Source organism: Cyanistes caeruleus, chromosome 8, assembly GCF_971803275.1.
Source record: "Cyanistes caeruleus chromosome 8, bCyaCae1.hap1.1, whole genome shotgun sequence".
In the NCBI taxonomy this organism is placed as follows: domain Eukaryota; kingdom Metazoa; phylum Chordata; class Aves; order Passeriformes; family Paridae; genus Cyanistes; species Cyanistes caeruleus.
Genome location: NC_141708.1, coordinates 36,555,150 through 36,573,700, shown reverse-complemented (window position 1 = coordinate 36,573,700; position 18,551 = coordinate 36,555,150). Strand labels below are relative to the sequence as shown.

Below are 18,551 nucleotides of genomic sequence, written 5' to 3'. Positions count from 1 at the left end.
GCATGTGCCACAGATAAGGAAAAGATCTGTGACCACAGGCACAGAAAATATTTGGACACCAATATGCTGCTACAGACCTAAAAATGTCCCTTAACTCCCTTGCCTGCTATCTGTGGGAAAGACTTGTGCATTTTCTCTCAGAGAACCATGGAACACCCAGAATTGGGAGGGTCTCACAGGGATCACTGATCCAGCCCCGCCAGGCACCGTTCCTGCCCAGACCCCCCAGCAATCCCAGCCTGTGCATCCCTGGCAGCGCTGTCCAAACGCTCCTGGAGCTCTGGCAGCCTCAGGGCTGTGCCCATTCCCTGGGGAGCCTGGGCAGTGCCAGCACCCTCTGGGGGAAGAGCCTGTCCCTGATCTCCAGCCTGAGCACGGCCTGGCACAGCAGGGGAGGTTTCACTTTCCCCAGAGTTGTCAGATCCTCTCTGATTGCTCCAGTTCACCAACCAGAACTCACCACCCCCTGGAAACACTTTCAAAAACCGGTTCATTTCTAGTGAGGCCTCCTACTCTCCTCTCGAGAGACCTGTGGCACAGGCCACAGAACACAGGAAAACCCCAGCTGGCCTCAACAACCAAACAAAACAAAACCCAGGCAAAAAAAATCTAAATGGTTCTATCACAAATGTGGCCACTTGGCCCAAATTCAGGACTTCAAGGACTGAGGTTACCCAGGGGCAGGAGAGCCCTGCCTGCCTTTGGGAAGACCTTACCATATTTTTGTGGTCAAGACACAAGAAGGACCCAATTGATGATGCCTCTTTGTCCCCTGAAAACCCAATGGTTGGGGGGAAGAGACGGACTCTCCACAGGACATGGGTGAGCCTGGATATTCCTGCCCCCCACCCAGGCTATACCAGGAGCATCCAAGGAGTGGGTGGAACTCACTTGCTGGTTGGCCATTGTGTGGTACCACCAGAATAGCCTTGTAGTGATGTAGTAAGCCACCACCACGTCCACAGTGTAGTGGTCATGAGCAAGGAGGATGCAGAACATCCCCACCATGCTGAGTGCCCAGCAGATCCAGTGGTACCACCAGAGTCGCCGTGGGGAATCTGCAAAGAAGCACAAGCAGGGGTTACTTCCAAGTGAAACCTTATCAGGACTGCTGCTGTGATTAGCAGAGGTCATGGACTGCAATCCTGGCTGACACAGAGGTGCCTGTGCTCAGATTAAGAGCAGGAATGCTGAGATCACAAAAAAAGTACCACTCTTTTAAGGTGTAACTTAAAATTGTACTCAGGGTAATGAGATCCTTGGAAATGAGAAAGGTTATGAAATATTTGAGAAAGATATAATATACCCTGGCCAGGCAAATTAACCTGCCTGTGTTTAGATTGGACATTGGGAAGGAGTAGCCAATATCCAACCCACTGTAAGGGTGGGCAGGCCCTGGCACAGGGTGCCCAGAGAAGCTGTGGCTGCCTCTGGATCCCTGGAAGTGCCCAAGGCCAGGTTGGACTTTGGGGCTTGGAGCAGCCTGGGATAGTGGAAGGTGTCCCTGCCCATGGCAGGGGGTAGGATGAGATGGGCTTTGAGGTCCCTTCCAACCCAAACCATTACAATCCCTCTGGTGAAGAACTTTTCCCCAATATCCAGCTTGAGCCGAGGTATTTTAGCTCGAATTGTGTTCGCCAGTGAGCACAACAGGAAATCCCCCAGTCAGGAAGGAATCCCACAACAGGAGAGCAGCAGGACACTCACACTCTTTGATGAACAGGTAGGTGAGGGTTAGGATGACGGTGTGGCCGCTGTACAGGTAGTCCCCACACATGTTGTGGGAGCCCGTGATGGACAAGCCTCCGCCAGCAATCAACTTCATTATCCTTCGCAGGTGAGATTCCCAGTCTCCAAAGAGCTGGTGAAACAGCAAAACACAGAAACACAGTAAAATATCACAGCTCAAAGCAATGGTTTTAACCAGCAATTTGGCCTTTTAGTTCTTCTCCCGTTCTGCTTTGATCCACAAGATCAATCAGCAGATAAATAAACCCTCAGCCTTCCCCAAAAGCTGGCAGCACATTTCTAGCAGGAAAAAGACTGGAAATGAGACACGAGTGTTTTGATGCTTTGCACTTCTTGTAGCTGGTGCTCAGGTGAGATTTTTATTCTGTTTGAGAGGCACCACACTCTAAAATAAGTGAGGTTTAATTTAGTTCATGTTGTTGGTAACAGCACAGGCCCTACTGATGATCATCCAACAGAAACCAGGAGAACTGCCCAGGCTGAACAGCCAGCTGCCAAAGGCAGGATCTGATGAACAGAAGAGCACCTCACTCCAAACCCTAAGGCCTTGGAAAAGTCTGCAAGATTATTTCTTTCCACTTCCCATTCCAACAGAAACATCTGTGGTATCTGCCAGAGCACGGTGCCAGACTTGTGCTTTGAATCCACAGCAGCCCAAACAGGGATCTCCCTCCACACTGGAATTTGCTCTGGCCCACTCCCAGCCATGGCACTGGCTCACACTGCATTCCTGAAAAACCTTCAGCTTGCCCAAGGAAAACCAAATCCAAGCAAACCAAGTCCCTCCCATGAGGACACTCTGCTCCCTCTCCCGAGTGATCGAGGGCAGCTGTCACTGCCCAAGACTTTTGCTGCTCTCAGCTCTTAGCCAGGCACCAAATATTAAATACATCCACAAAAAATACATGCCATGGGACGACCAGGATGTGTGGAGAACCTCTAGGACCCATCAGGGAGCAGGGGCTAATGGACCAATGCACACGTGTGCTGCATCCTCACCTCATTTTATGGTGGTTGCAAATCCATGGAAACCACTGAACTGTCAGAAGGAAACACAGATCCCCCAGGCTGGCCATTATGCTTTTATTTTAAAATGGCTTTGCTTTAGGAAGAGGAAATTAATAATTTCTGACAGACTTGAGCATGTTCTTCGCAGGAATTAAACATTTCCTGCTAACAGTTGCTCACAAACACTAAACTGCTCCCCAAAGCCCACTTTCCACAATCACATAGAACTCAATAAGATGTTGAGAGGTTATTCTTTTCCCACCAGTACTTTTAGAGCTTTCAAGAAAACCCAGCTTTATCCTTAATCTTATCAGGGCCCTCGGCTTGTCTCTACTTGAGTAATGGGAAGGATTTGCCAATGCCGTAAATTCCCCAAACGGGCAGATTTATTCACTTCAGCCCATAAATACCTGTGTTCTCTTTTTTAATTTCCTAGCAGCAGGCTGTTCAAACACAGTGCTGAATCTTCTCCCAGTCACTTCCCTTTCCAAAATCCCTCCAAAAGCCACACAGGTTCTGCCTTGGCAAACACTGGCTGGACTTTCCCAAGGAACCAAAGCATTTTGGCTTTGTCTGGAAGTGCCAATCCTCACCAAAACAACAACAACAGCACGTGAATAAAGCCCAATCAGGATTTTATTGCCTGTACCTCAGTGATTTTACAACCTGCCATCTGATTTATGGCTGTGCTTCTGCCCTTTCCTCTGCTTCAACTGCATCATAACACAACCAGCCCCAGGAATTGCAGTAAGGACCAGGACTCCAGCAATGCTGGGGTGACCAGAGATGGATGCAACACCACCAGCCCTGTCCCATCTCCACCCTGAGCACGTGAATTACCCTTCCAGCCTGTCCACAAGGGTCAAACACCTCTGTCCCAGTAGCCTGGTTTCAGCCAAGGCTTTCACAAGCCTAATTTATCCCTTGGAGTCAGTGCTGGACTGGGGAGGAGGTGAGAACTCCTTGTGCTAAAAGAATTGCAAAAATACGTGCAGGAGACAGCCTTAGGAAAGTCTCTCTGGGCCATTTTCAACCATGGATCATATTTGGATTTGACACACTGAGGTGTTTATTTATTTAGAAGTCAGTGACTCACACATGGCAAAGGTTGCACAGCTTCAGCTTCACTGGGGACAGGAACATGCTGATCATGCAAATTAGCTGAAAATGTCACAGAAATTGGGTGGTTCAGTGCTTTGAAAAGGGTGGGAACTCCTGCACTGCCCTGCAGCACCTGTCAACACCTCCACTGAGAGGGCAGCCAGTGACCTGCAGAAGGATGTCTCTGTCACACCAAACCAGTGTTCTCAAATTAAAATTATGGAATGGTTTGGCCTGCTTTGGGCTTAAAGTTCATCCCATTTCACCCCTGCCATGGGCAGGGACACCTTCCACTATCCCAGGCTGCTCCAAGCCCCAAAGTCCAACCTGGCCTTGGAAACTTCCAGGGATCCAGGGGCAGCCACAGCTGCTCTGGGCACCCTGTGCCAGGGCCTGCCCACCCTCCCAGAGAACAATTCCTTCCCAATATCCCACCTATCCCTGCCCTCTGGCAGTCTGAACCCATTCCCTGTGTCCTGTCACCCCAGTTCCCGATGCAGGGTCCCTCTCCAGCTTCCCTGTATCCCTTCAGGCCCTGGAAGGAGCTGTGAGGTCTCCACACACCCTTCCCTTCTCCAGGCTGAGCAGCCCCAGCTCTCCCAGCCTGGCTCCAGAGGGAAGCTGCTCCAGTCCCCTCAGCATCTTCATGGCCTCCTCTGGACCTGCTCCAACACTTCCATGCCCTCCTTCTGTTGGGGGCACAGAACTGTGCACAGAATTCTCAGGGGGCTCTCATGAGAGTAGGGCAGAGGCAGAATCTCCTCCCTTAGAAACCTTCTTGAAAGCAGTTTTGAGAACAGCAGGATGAGGGGGAAACACGCAGATTAAAGCATGGCAGGGCAGCCAGAAGGAGTTTACCTTTGGAGAACACTTGAAATGCATTCCAGGTACTGGGAGTGTAGTCACATACATGGTAATACACCGGTACAGGTATAGTGTGCCAACTATACAGAAAAATCTTCTGCTAATTATAGACCTGGCAGGGAGAAAAAAACCAGACAAAAATAAGGAGGTCACTCAAGGCAAACAAAATCCACAAAGGTAAATAAAACAAACCACCAGCTCTTTTCTCCTGATGCTTTGGAAACTCGTGACACTATCGGCTTACACCTGGGAATGCTGAACTACTCCACAAATATTCCCACGCCTTCCAGGCCAGGAACACAGGAGCAACTGAACTCACACTGCCCTTGAAGGTGATTAGAGGAAATCTAAGGATTAGGACGCAAAAGCCTGTGCAGATTTGGTGCTGAAGACATTAAAGGGGATTTCATGCCCCACACCCCTCCATTAGCTGTGGCCGTCACTGATTTCCTATTCGAGGCAGGGGATAAAGTTACAGCATTTTCATTCTAAGATGAAAAGGTTTATTTCAGCTGACACACAATTTAGTGATTACAAAGGGTCTCCTGTATAACCCAGAGGAGTGAGAGAACACGTCTTCCCTGAGCAGCATGATAAAGGAAGCAGTTCACATCAGCAAGGAAAGCTCCCAAATAAAAATGCAGAGCTGCTCTGGCTGCAGGACAGGCTGTTTGCAGGGAAGCCACTCAGCAGCCACAGCTGCAGAGATATTTATTAGCAATGGCTGATGCTCACAAGGAGAGCAGATGCAGATTTGGGGTACTGTGAGGTGCTTCTGCAAAACCAGCATGGTAAAGGACAGGCTCACGAGGGACAGCCAGCCCCAAAACTGCCCACTGGGGTCACACCTAGAAACACCTCAAAGAAAGACAATTATATCTCTCTTGTCACATCCACAAGGACAGGAGCAACCTCTGGAGAATTCTTAAGGTGAGATCACTGCCAGGGTTACAGAAACCAGGGGTGAATCCAGTTACACCAATCACCCTTCATGTGCCACTGGCTTTCGGTTCATTTTAAATCACTGTTCTTTGCACTTATGGCCATTTCAAGCTGCAGATTCTGGCATTCACGGAATCCAGGAACAGTCTGGATTGGAAGGGACCTTAAAGCTCATCCAGTGCCACTCCTGCCATGGGCAGGGACACCTTCCACTATCCCAGGCTGCTCCAAGCCCCAAAGTCCAGCCTGGCCTTGGGCACTTCCAGGGATCCAGGGGCAGCCACAGCTGCTCTGGGCACCCTGTGCCAGGGCCTGCCCACCCTCGCAATATCCCATCCAACCCTGCCCTCTGCAGTGGGAAGCCACTCCCTGTGTCCTGTCCCTCCAGGCCCTTCAGGAGTCCCTCTCCTTCTTTCCTGGAGGTTCCCTTCAGGCACTGGCATTCAGTTGTTGCTATTTTGCTTACTTTTGAAAACCAATATTCCTAAAATCAAGCTGAGCTCCTTTAAAACTCGAAATTGGCCATCTTTCAAATTTTTCAGTGCTTTTGGCACAGTTATTAAACTGGAGGGCTCCACTCTCAGAGAAGTATGATTTTGCAGTGCTAGATCACCTTGCATGCCTTGATTTATCAGGAAAAAATTCAACTCTTGCAGGGTAAACACATTTTGCACTGGAGTACTCACTGCTGTAACACAGTATTCCAGATATTTTTTTCCCCTTCTCCTGGTGTAAACATGGGCAAAGCTGTGGGTTAAGAATTATAAATGTAAAAAGCCTCCTGTTTCTCCAGAGGATTTGTGTGAGTGTGAGACTCAGAGTCAGCCAGCAAGTACAACCTCCACACTTATTCCTGGCCCAGCCAACTCCATTCCAGCTCAGCAGACCTCAGCAGGGAGCACGCTGCTCCTTCAGCCCCATGAGCCAAGCACATGGCCAATCCTGGCATTGTGCTTCTCCCACAGCATCTGGGAATGCTTCCCAGAGAAGCTAATCTGCCTCAGCAGCTTCCTTGAGCTCCCTGTGGAAACTCCAGAGTGCCCAGCCAGGCCTGCTCCTGCTTTCTGGAGAGACACCAGCCCAATCCCATGCCATGGACAGCACTGGCATCGTGGAACCACAGAATGTTTGGGCTGGAAAGGACCTTAAAGCCCTTCCAGTTCCAACCCTGCCACAGACAGGGACACCTTCCACTATCTCAGGTTGCTCCAAGCCCCATCCAGCCTGGCCTTAGACACCTCCAGGGGTGAGGAAGCAGAAGTGAGGAAGGCCCATCTCTATTCCTGATTCAGGTTTAAAAGACAGGGGATAACCCCACCACAAAGGGGATTCAGCTCTTTCTGTAGCACTGAGTCACCACCCCTTTGGTGTGTACCATCCAAAACCACAAGAACAAGGTCCTCCAGATAGAGCCAATCTCACTGGGCTCCTGTTCCTGCCAGCACCTCTCCTTCTCTTCCCTTTCTCCTACTCTTCTCTTTCTGCTGCTCAGCCACAGCCTCTCAGACCTTGATCCCTCTGCTCACAGATAGAAAAGAGGGATTTTGGCCTTCTAAACATTCCATGATCAGTGCCATCACTGACCAAGCTCTGGGATACCCTGGCATCTTCCCCTAACACCAGAAAAGGCCCTTCCGAAGGGGACTTCCCATGGCAGAGGATTGGAATGGGATGATCTTTAGGGTCCCTTCCAGCCCCAAACATTTTGTGATTCTATAACATAAATAAAACCAAACACCCCAAAGCAAATGGGGACACGGTAGCGGGGGGACCTTCACATCTGCCAGTGACACCAATATGTATGTTACCATCAACTCAACCCACATCTCACTGCTTCAAAATCTCCAAGGATTCTGCTCTTCTTCACCTACAGGCTCTGCTCAGCTCCACCAGAGGGTGTTTGATCTCTGGAACCCTATGGATCCCTGGCCCTATTAACCCAACACCTCCTTCTTGAGGGCAATCCCACACCACCTCCTCTAGAGCTGTTTCCCTTGGGTTTAAAATCATGGAATATCCTGAGCTGGAAAGGACCCACAAGCATCACTGATCCAGCTCCAGTCCCTGCACAGACACCCCAACAATCCCACCCTGTGTGGAGCTCTGGCAGCCTCAGGCTGTGCCCATTCCCTGGGGAGCCTGGGCAGTGCCCCAGAACCCAGAACCTGGGGGAAGAGCCTTTCCCTGATCTCCAACCTAAATCCTCCTGGCACATCTCCAGCCCTTCCACTGGACCCTGGTTCCCAGTTGCTCTCACAAGAGCATGAGTTGTGCTCCCTCTGAACAAACAGTGAGTTCAAAACATCATTTCATCCAATCCACGGCTTTTCACCCATGATAAAGGTTCAAGTTAACCGTGCAGGCAAACACGAGCAGCGGTGTTGCTCAGTTCCTTAGGGAACATTGGGACCTCTGCCTTCTGCACAAGCAGCTCACAATGCGTGCTATTTCAGCTTTGAAAACTGAGATGAGAAGATCACAAGAAACTTCATTTTGTTTGGGTGCAAACCAGCATCTGTACTCCAAAAGCTGTCAGAAGCACTCAGGTTTTGAAAAGGTTTTACTTACTTGTACTTTAAGAGCAGCCACTGAACAAACCACAGTCCTACAAGGATCATGCCGTTGATTTCACAAATAGAAAAAGCCCATTGCACCCGATCAAAGCGATCAAAAAATGCATCTGGGAGGGGAGGCTGCACCTCCTTGGGAGGCACTCGTTCATGAACCACCGAGATAGTCACCGTGGTGAAGACAAAACAAAAAAGTGCATAAATAAAAGCCAGGAGAGTCTTGCCCCACTCCATGGGATACTGCGAGCGCTCCGGCTCCGGCATGGGGATCTTGATCATCTCCTTCTTGAACCCGTTGGGGACCCCATTGAGCTTGAGCGCGGCGCCGAAGCCGTTCTGGCGCGCGGCGTCGCCGGCGCGCACGTGCCCGTTGGTGTGGCCGTTCTTGTGAGCCTCCATGTGGTGAGCCATCTTCAGCCCCTCGATCATGTTCAACAGCCGCTGGCCGCTGTCGGAAGACACCCGGGACAGAGGGGATTTCTTGAAATCCTCCTCCGTCAGGTTGATGAGGTCCCGCCCGGTGAAGCTCTTCAGGGGCTCACAGTACTCCGGCACGGCATTGTCCGTCAGCCAGTTGGTCACCTCCTCGGGTGACCACAGCACCACTTCTTTCATCTCGCCGGGGACGGTGGCACATGGGCTTTAAAGCGGGCAGCAGTCACTGCGGCTCCAGCACGGCGGGAAGCTCCTCCTCGGCTTCATCTTGTCCCGGGAATGGGTTTGGCCAGAGGCGAGAGCCTGTCCCTACCCAGCTGACACCAGCGTGTGGGCGCCGCCGCCAGCATAGGAAACGCTCTACTTCATCTTGGTGTTGGCATTCTTCTTCCTGGGGAGGAGGAGAAAAACCCAAAACCAGGCATTAGGACTGCAAACATTGCAGTTTGGGGCCAAAGCCAAAATTCCTGCACAAAACCAGCTGTGCTTGGGATGGACAAGAGACTCTGGAGGGAAAAGAGCAGATTTGAGCTCCAGCCTTGTACACACAGCACTGTCCTTCCTGAGCTGGCTGGTGATTCCTTAAAAGATTTAACACCACTCTGCAGCTATGGGAAGCCTCCTTCCTGCTCTCTATTTTTTACATTTTCCATTTCAATGCTCTAGTCCATGAGCAGCACCCAAACTCCTCTTACAATCATCATACCCATGGATTTAAGCAGCTACAGAGCAAATGTTTGGTATTATTTGTGGTAGAAACCTTTTCTACCCCTTACAGACTGGTACCTTAATGCAATATGTGGCACCAGTTGAATATGAAACCTGTTTTCCACTCTGCATGGCAAAAATCATAAAATCACAAAATCCCAGACTGGTTTGGGTTGGAAGGGACCTTAAAACTCATCCCATTCCAAGCCCTGCCATGGGCAGGGATACCTTCAACTAGACCAGCTTGCTCCAAGCCCCATCCAACCCACCCTAGAACTCCTCCAAGGTGCTAAATATAGTCATCAACACTAAAAAAATTGATGTAGATAAGAAAGGATCTATTCTCTGGGCCAAAAGAGCAGTAGGAAAATCAATAATCAAGCAGATTAGCCTGAAAATAAACTGAAGCATTAGGTTTGCAAGTATTTAGCAGCTCTGTTAGGTGAATTTGACTATTTCTAGGGCACACTGTTCCAATTCAAAGAAGTGTTTTCTACCAGCTTAAAAAAAAGGAACCAGAAGAATTATTTTTTATTATTTTTTTTTAAAGAGGAACTAGGTAAGAAATTTCTGTACTCAATGAATTGCAGAAATAGCTTAGAAAAGCTGATCGCTTCCAGTACAAAAGTTACAACAATACAGAAGTTACTTGCTTGGAATCTCTTCCCGAAATTCTGAGACACGAGAAGCGAACAAGGCAGCAATGGTAGTGACCACCACCAGCAAATCCTCAGGTCTGGGGTGTTTATGCAATCAACCAACCAAAACTGCTCCTCCCCAGAGCAAGGAGAGGAAAGCAGTGGAAGCCCTACCATCCCACAGACCGTGTATTCTGCTGCAGCATCATGAACATGAAGGGAGAAGGTAACAGCACAGGGAAAAAAAAACACTTTGTATTTTCAAAAGTCAAATAAGCCTTTTTTATGTAAGAATATTTTTAGCCTCTTACAGGCTCTCAAGTGTTTGCATTTCATTGAAGGGAGCAAAGTTGTGACTGAGGAAAACCAAAATAATTTACCCTACTGGCATGATTTGAGCTCAGAACAGACACAAAGCTTTACTCCTACTTATGACCACACTGTGCATCAATTCATTTTTTGACATGTTGTCTCTAAGCTCAGCAAGAAACACAAGGTTTTTCCATGGAATGAACTGTGATGGCAGAGAAAAGAAAAAGCCTTAGATGGAAGGACTGGCAGTACTTTAGACAGGGCAACTCTCACTTACTGGACACACCAGGAATGTGCAGATATTTAAATCCACGAAGCAAGCTGGGATGAAGATGACTCTTCTATTTTGTGCATATCTGTTTTGTTTTAAAGCAGAAGTGAGGATACAGCTCTATTTGCTTCCCTTTCTTTCAATACTGAGAAAGGCTTTCAAGCCACAGATTGCTTCATTATTCAAGTTGTGTTTAGCAAATCAGTATTTAGTTACAGAGCTCTGAACATGGAAAAAGGATGGCCTGAATTATGCATGGTAACCCACATTAGAAGCTCCTACAAGGCCGGGACCGAGCAGCAGCTCAGCTCCACCCGCCCGTCTCCGCGTGCTCATTTCAAATCCCGGCTCTGGCAGCACAAATTCCCAACAGACAATACTTACAGACTTCTTGCTGCTTCCCAGGATGGTGCCTCACAACGTTGATAAAGCCAAAGTAATTTATTTTTAATGCTGCTCCCCCAGCCGAGCTCCGGGCCTGCAGCAGGTCCCAGCTCCCCGCGCTGTTTCACAGCCACAGCGCTGCCTCTCCCACTCCTGTGTTACAATCCAGCTTTGGGGCTGTCTGAGCACGAGGTGGGCACCATGAGGTGGGCCAATATTAATTAAACCTTTCCAATTTTCCACACTGGAGTGCCTGAATCCCAACTTCCCAAATCCCTGAACCTGACAGGGCAGCATCCTGTCCACCCCCGACAGCATTTTTAAGGACTCGGCATCCCAAAGACACATTTCAGGAGCTTATAGCCAACCTTCAAATTACATCTCCACTGTCAGGGAAGGTCGAGATTGGATACTGGGAAAAAATTCTCCATGGAAAAGGTTGTCCAGCCCTGGAATAGGCTGCCCAGGGCAGTGGCAGAGTCACCATCCCCACCTGGAGGGATTTAAAGCATTTGTAGATGTGGCACTTGGGGATGTGGGTTAGTGGTGGCCTTGGGAGTGCTGGGGGAATGACTGGACTCCATGAGCTTAGAGGGCTCTTCCAACCTAAACCATTCCCTGATTACATTCCATGCAAAGCTGCCAGCAGGTTCTAAGATGAGCTCCAGATGGAAAAATCTGTTGCCAGCTGCAAATAGCACTCGGATATTGGCACAAGAGTCCCAAAATGCTGGTGTGACCCCAGGATACCTGGCCTGGCAGCCTGACAAAAGCCAACAAATGTGTTCCTTGCAGTAAAACTGCGGGTTTGGGCAATATTGCTGGAAACTACAATCAGTTCCAAAATGTGCAATCTCAACCTGCTGCTCTCACACCACCAGTCTAAATCACTATCAAGCCCCTTTTGCAAAAGCAGAGTAAATGATGCAGGAGGAAAGGTAACCCTCTGCCAAGGACACAGGCCATGTCCAACAGGAGATGAGTTGTTTTCACTAAGAGTTAAAATCAGGAAAACCAACTAAAATTTTTAACACCACTTATTATTCAAGCCTGTTTTCACAGCCTGTCTAATGGGGGAGGAATAGGCAAAAAAGCTTCTTTACTCACACCTTCCAGCTTGTCACATTAAAAATTCCTCATTCCCTGTGGAGTATCCATGAAAGCTTGATGGGGTGTGGTTTGCAGAAACTACAGGGGACTCACAGCTCTCACTGACCTCCTCCCTTCCACAAGAAGTCTTCTCCTCTCCACACAAGCTGAATACACAATGCTCAGGCTCAGCGTGGTCCCACAAGTATGGGGCACACAAAAACCTCCCCAGCTCTGCCACAGGTTGGTTAGCTTGGCTGACTAAAAAAATCCCTCCATCCGCAGCAGAGCTGCCTCATTAAGGAGCCTGAACCCGACAAGGAATTATAAATAACAATGTGATTACCATAACAATACCACCTGCACCATGGTAATGATGCTGTGGAAAACCAGAACCTCAAAATACCCACACAAGAGCGAGCAGGATGAAACTACCTCACCAAGGGCTCCAGGTTGCACCTCCTCGTGTTTACAGGATCTTTTTTCCATGTTGCCAGCAAACACTGAAGTGCTAACTCAAAACACAGGGAGTAATTCCCACCACCTCCATCAACACCTTGGCCACGGCCACCCCAGAGGGTTAAACAAGTATTTGGGGTGCACTGTTACAACCCTACCTATCAAGACCTGTTCTCCTGAGATGCAGCTGGGCACAAGGAGCAAAGGTGGAAGCATCAACCTTTTGGGTTAAAGGACAAGATAATCAGCCATGAAATCATCAGCTGATTACTCCTCCACACTTAGAATCATGGAATGATCTGGCTTGGGAGGGACCTTAAAGCCCATCCAGTGCCACCCCCTGCCATGGGCACCTTCCACTATCCCAGGCTGCTCCAAGCCCCACCCAACCTGGCCTTGGGCACTTCCAGGGATCCAGAGACAGCCACAGCTTTTCTGGGCACCCTGTGCCAGGGCCTGCCCCCCCTCCCAGGGAACAATTCCTTCCCAATATCCCATCTATCCCTGCCCTCTGGCAGTGGGAAGCCATTCCCTGTGTCCTGTCCCTCCATCCCTTGTCCCCAGTCCCTCTCCAGCTCTCCTGGAGCCCCTTTAGGCACTGCAAGGGGCTCTGAGCTCTCCCTGGAGCCTTCTCTTCTCCAGGTGAGCACCCCCAGCTCTCCCAGGCTGGCTCCAGCCCTTGGAGCAGCTCCAAGGCCTCCTGTGGACCTGCTCCAACAGCTCCACATCTTTCCCATGCTAAGGACAAGGCCCGGGTCTGGGGTCTCCTTGCAAGCAGAAACTGTTAAGTCTCACAATCAACACTGATGAGACAAAACCACATCCACCTAAACCAGGGAAAAAACACCTTCCATATCTGTTTGTTCATCTCAGAGCTCCTCCTAAACCACTTTGAAACCTAACCAAAGCAAAGAAAACCTAAGCCTCCCAAAATCAAATTGTGCCCTTCTCATGTTTGTGTTTTTACTCTCTAAGCTTTGCTGCCAGGGCAACAGTCACTATAGAAATCAGTCAAATAATAAGCTATTTCAGCAACTCGTCACCAGAAGCCAGGAAATCCTTTCAGAGGCAGTGCATGTGTTCCACTTGCAAACCTCAGCATCTTTCCCAGACAGCCCAGGAAAGTTGAGAGGATCTAACCCTCGGTGAAAAATTAGGGTCTAAATGAGAGAAATTTGTAAGCACAGCTGGCAGATACAATAATTGTATTACAATGTACCTTACAAAGGTATTTTGGCCCGTGGAAAACTAACACACTGATAATGTGTGCACACAAATAAGCAGGAGAAACCCAGCTGCTGTAAGGATTGAAGATTTAATGCTTTATAACCCAGCCCACCAGTGATTTCCTCAACCCCACTGATGAGCAGGAGTTACACAGAGACCGAGTGCCCTGGATAAAAGCTGGCAGCTCTTGTCCTGTGTTTTTAGAGCTCAAAACAAACTGTTCACAGCAGCAGGGCCTGAGTCACTGCTACAGTCACCTCCTCTCCAGGCATTTCATTGTGGCAAATAATGCTCTAGCACCTCAATAACTGGACATCCTGTACTTGACAGGAGCCTCTGCACACCAATTTGCAAGGAAAGGGAAGTGCCTGCCACAAATTAAGTGCTGGATAGCCCTAACGAGCTCTCAAGCAGTGTTTCCCTCCCTCCAGGACAGACTTGCCTCCAAACCAGTATCATCCCTTCTGCAGCACTAACAAGCAAGAAACTGCTGGCAGTGTAAAACAGTCCAGTAAAGCTGTGTTTGTGCTGGAAATGCAAATATACACAAATATAAAATAGCTGTAAGTATAACACTGAGGCACAGGTGGGCTCACAAGTTGCACAGAGCTCCAAGATAAGTTTCCAAGGTCAGCTCCAGCTGGAAAACATTGGCCTTTGGAAGTCAGAGCAAGTGGAGCTACTACTATGAAAAGAGAGGCTGGGATGAAAATGCAAAGCAACGCCCACATCCCCTGAACAGCTACTTACACAGCTTCAGAGGGAGAAAAAGCCCTGCCTGAATACTACATAAATCCCTGAGCAGCCTGGTTTTTCTCTAAATTACTTGATAACCAAGAAGAAAAAGAAACCCTTACCATATATTTTTTATCCTAATTGAATTAAAAAAGAATGCCCAAAAATGAAAATCCACTCATGGCTGTAACAGCTCAGAACATAAATCCAGAGTTGAGCAGGAAGGATTTAAAACCCAAGGTATTTGCAGCACATTTGGATAACCAAACAGGTCCCACCTCCAGATGGGAACATCACCAGGGAGCATTTCCCTCCATGAGACTCCACCAGAGGTTGGAGCATCCTGGTATTAATGGAAAGTGTCCGTGCCCACGGCAAAAGCTGAACCTGGATGGTCTTTAAGGCCCCTTCCAACCCAAACAATTCCCTAATTCTTGACTTACAGCCCTATGCCTCAGCTTTCTTCCTCTCTCATCTTCCTGGTGCTTGGCAGTAGTTACGAAAACCAGCAAACACTCAGGAGGAGGTCTGACCTGACCAGCAGTCTCACCCCAGGAGCAGTTGCTAAGCAGGGCTTTCATTTCCCCAGGATGGAAATCCTGCTTCCAATGATCTGGGGATGGAAAGGATGGAGTGGGGAGGAGGGCAGGGCAGGTTTGAGTTACAATTATTTCAGACTGTGAAGTCACCCCAAGTCAGGGAGGCAGAGCCAGGCACCAGGTCCAGAACCTTTCTGCCCATTCCAGGGGTAACCCAAGCACCCATCCCATTTTGTACTCCATTCCACAATCCTATGTCTCAATCCTAATAAAAATTCAGCATCTGCAATGGAAGTGGGACCACCGTTGGCTTATTTTTGAACAGTTGCAATTGGAATTCCACATTCCCCATCCCAAATGCAAAGGGCGGTGTGAAAATACTAACAGAACATCTCAAATCTTTAAAAACTAGTTTAGACTGGATATTAGGAAAAAAACAATCTCCCCTATGAGGGTGGGGAGGGCCTGGCACAAGGTGCCCAGAGGAGCTGTGGCTGCCCCTGGATCCCTGGAAGTGTCCAAGGCTAGCCTGGACTGGGAGCAGCTGTAGAACGTCTCTGCCCCTGGCAGGAGGTGGAACAAGATGAGCTTTAAGATCCTTCCAACCCAAACCATTCTCTGTTTTTATGAATAATCTGCTTAGACACCAGAATCTTCAATGCTTCAGCAGCTTCCTACAGCAGCAACCAACCCACCCAGCACTCCTCAAACCAACCCACGCCCCTGGGGCACCATGCCACGCTCAAACCTTGCCCATGTGGGATCTGGACAGGAGCAGAGTGTCTGTGGGCTCGTGCTCAGAAAGCAGCAAGCTCTGGCTGCCGTCCCCAGCACAGCTGAACACACATCCCTGTGATGCCTCAGGATCTGGGTCAGCCAGAGATAGGGCAGGGCTGGAAATAGAGCCCCGCGTCCTCGTGTAACCCCACAGACAATCCGGTGCTGAAGAAGGCAGGGCGATGCTCCCCCTCCTCCTGAGACTACCCAAACCTCCCCAGACTGATCCACAAACAACAAAACACCTTCAAAGGAAAACAGATGGAACACTGAAAAGGCAGGAAAAGTGTGGGGTTTTTTCCCTACAAGGCAGGGCAGAAGGATGGAAGCAGGAAAATAAGGAGAGATTAAACGTTTGTGACATGCTCCGTATTTTAACTCAGTGCAGGCGCTTTGGGGTTTTTGTGAGGTTTCTTTACCTCCAGTGACTACCTAAAAGCCATTTATTATTAGAAAGTCAGATTTGTTGGAAAGCTCTGGGAATCTAAGTGGCAGCATGAATTTAAAATTTAAAAATCATGGGAACAGAAAGGGAAGTTGTGCCCAAGGAAACTGAGAACAGTCTTGTGACTGATGGTAACGTGGCTCTGAAATGCAGACTCCAGCATAATTTGCCAAACCAGCCATGCAGATTAGGAAAAGGAAACCTGGCAGAAATCACAGAGAAAACAGACCCTCACTGAAGACTTAAATCAGTTACTTGACATATTTTTTTAATATTAGGGTTTGTTACTGGTCATGTATGAGACAGTAGCCAGACCACAACAGTTGCTCCCTCCCAACTTCCATTGCCAAGGTTGTAACTAAAGCAAAAGAAAACCAAGTTTACACACTAGGATTCCCAGCCTAGAATAATATTTCCATATTTCATTAGCAATATAAATATTTCATTTCAAACATCCTACTTCTGAAGTTGCAGCACATCAGGCCCACATCAAAAAGACTCCAAGCCTCCAGAGTTTAAAATGTGAATATCTATAGATCTTCATGCACAATGCTGTTCTCTGCACTTCAGCTGTTACTTTTCATAAACCCATCCAAAAGACACACCATTAACATTATACATTTTCAATGCCATTCCTCTTGGTAAACAAAACAATCCCTGGGTTTGCCTTTATTAATTTAGTTTCATGTAACACCAAGCGTTCCTTGGTCTGAAAGACTAAACACCACACATATTCAAGATTACTGCTGGTATAAATAGTCTGAATTTTTGAACACAGAGTCCTCCTCTTTCCAGCAATACCTGCTCAGAGTTGTACCAAAAATCAAGTCTCTTCAGGACATCTATCTGCAGGAAGGAAAGGAAGGCTCATATTGCAGAGTTGGTCTAGAAAAATCAGAAACACAGGAAAAGGAAGAAAAAGGAAAAAATCCCAAACCATTTTGATTGCCAACAAGTTACGGGTGACTGAAGCCAAATCTCCTGACATTGCAGATGAACTGTCCTGGCATCTTCCTTTTTGTGCTTATGCTACAAGCAGAAAAAACCCTCTCAGTTCATTTGCTAAATCCCAGAAGCTTTCTTTACTCTCCATCACAGGAAGTCAAATCCCTCTGTTTGCAGTGGAGATTTGCCACCGCCGGCCTTGGCTTTGATAGCAAAAACACGCTCCAGCAAACCCAGTGTGGCTGGGGACACAAATCCTCCCCTTCCCAGTCCAGCCATCCAGCACCTCCTTCTTCAACAGCCACAAGGAGGGTGCCAAACAATTCAGACCAGCTCTGGACCCTGCTCCAAGAGTCTCTGGCTTTTGACTTCTACAGGCTATTTCATCATTGTTGCTCAGCGTTTTGGGCACTGAATTCGATACTTTGATGATTCAACAAGCTCCAAATTTCAGAATTTGGTTTCCAGAAACCCAAGCCATTCCTTGCCCAGTGCTGCAAAGTAGCTTTATCTGTGTGTGAGACCATTCCTACTCATTCCATCGACTGTTCCTACTCATCTGCCCCCAATCCGTGTCAGATGTGACACTGCTTCCATCGATGGTCTGTGACACCAGCAAATGCCATTTAAATCTTGCTGCTGACAACAAGTGGGCACTGAACCCACAGAACAGGAATTCACAAACATCCTCCCTGAAACAGGAAGCGTTCCTTACAATTTTAACTGAACAGATAACTGTCACAAAACAAGCACTGAAAACACGCTTCCTTCCACACTGACAGCAATGGTGACAGTGTGTACCACCACGTAACATGTCAAATAACTTCCCAGATCACAAGCAGAGTCACTTGAATTCATTACAGTGTGTTCAAAGGCTGCAAAATATGTTTTACATATTCCCCTCAGCTCAAAAGTTATGATCAATTAGGTTCACAAAGAAGGAGAAATAAGGGAAGATAAAAAACTCAGATCTCGCCACCTAACTGTTCTGGAAATTATGAATATTTCAATAACCACCTGAAAGCTTCAGAAGTAAGTTCCTCCTGCAGACACATCCAATTGCTTCTAAATTCCTTTTCTAGTGGCACACTTAAGGCACAGGGATGTGCCTGTGTCATGTGGTCCTAACACTTTTATGGAGATGTCCATCAGCCACCTGGGAATATCAGCCGTCCTTTCCTCTGCCTCCACTGTCTAGCACACTGAACAGGAAAGGCTGGATGGCTGGGTAACAGATCCACAGGCTGAACTGGTAGGATGTGAACACATCAATTAAATCAGTTCCAAAAGTAACCTGTAATTCCAGCCAAACAAGGGAATCTCAGCCGGAGGTACCGGCTAAGTGTGACCAGC

At 48.3% G+C, this 18,551-nt stretch overlaps 1 protein-coding gene across 13 annotated transcripts in view; it reads right to left on the bottom strand.

Annotated features, from left to right (window-relative positions):
* The window catches only part of SGMS1 (sphingomyelin synthase 1), an 87,706-nt gene that overhangs the window by 3,830 nt on the left and 65,325 nt on the right, over positions 1 to 18,551 (bottom strand). For all 13 annotated transcript variants that reach the window (XR_015289913.1, XR_015289914.1, XR_015289915.1 and 10 more), the window contains 4 exons: positions 8,233 to 9,060; positions 4,717 to 4,834; positions 1,708 to 1,861; positions 892 to 1,058 (listed from right to left, as the gene is read on the bottom strand). Coding sequence is in view for 10 of the 13 variants with exons in the window: in XM_086900022.1 (XP_086756148.1) it covers positions 892 to 1,058; positions 1,708 to 1,861; positions 4,717 to 4,834; positions 8,233 to 8,849 (1,056 nt within the window). In the remaining 3 variants the exon portion in view is untranslated. The remainder of the gene's footprint in view (positions 1 to 891; positions 1,059 to 1,707; positions 1,862 to 4,716; positions 4,835 to 8,232; positions 9,061 to 18,551) is intronic.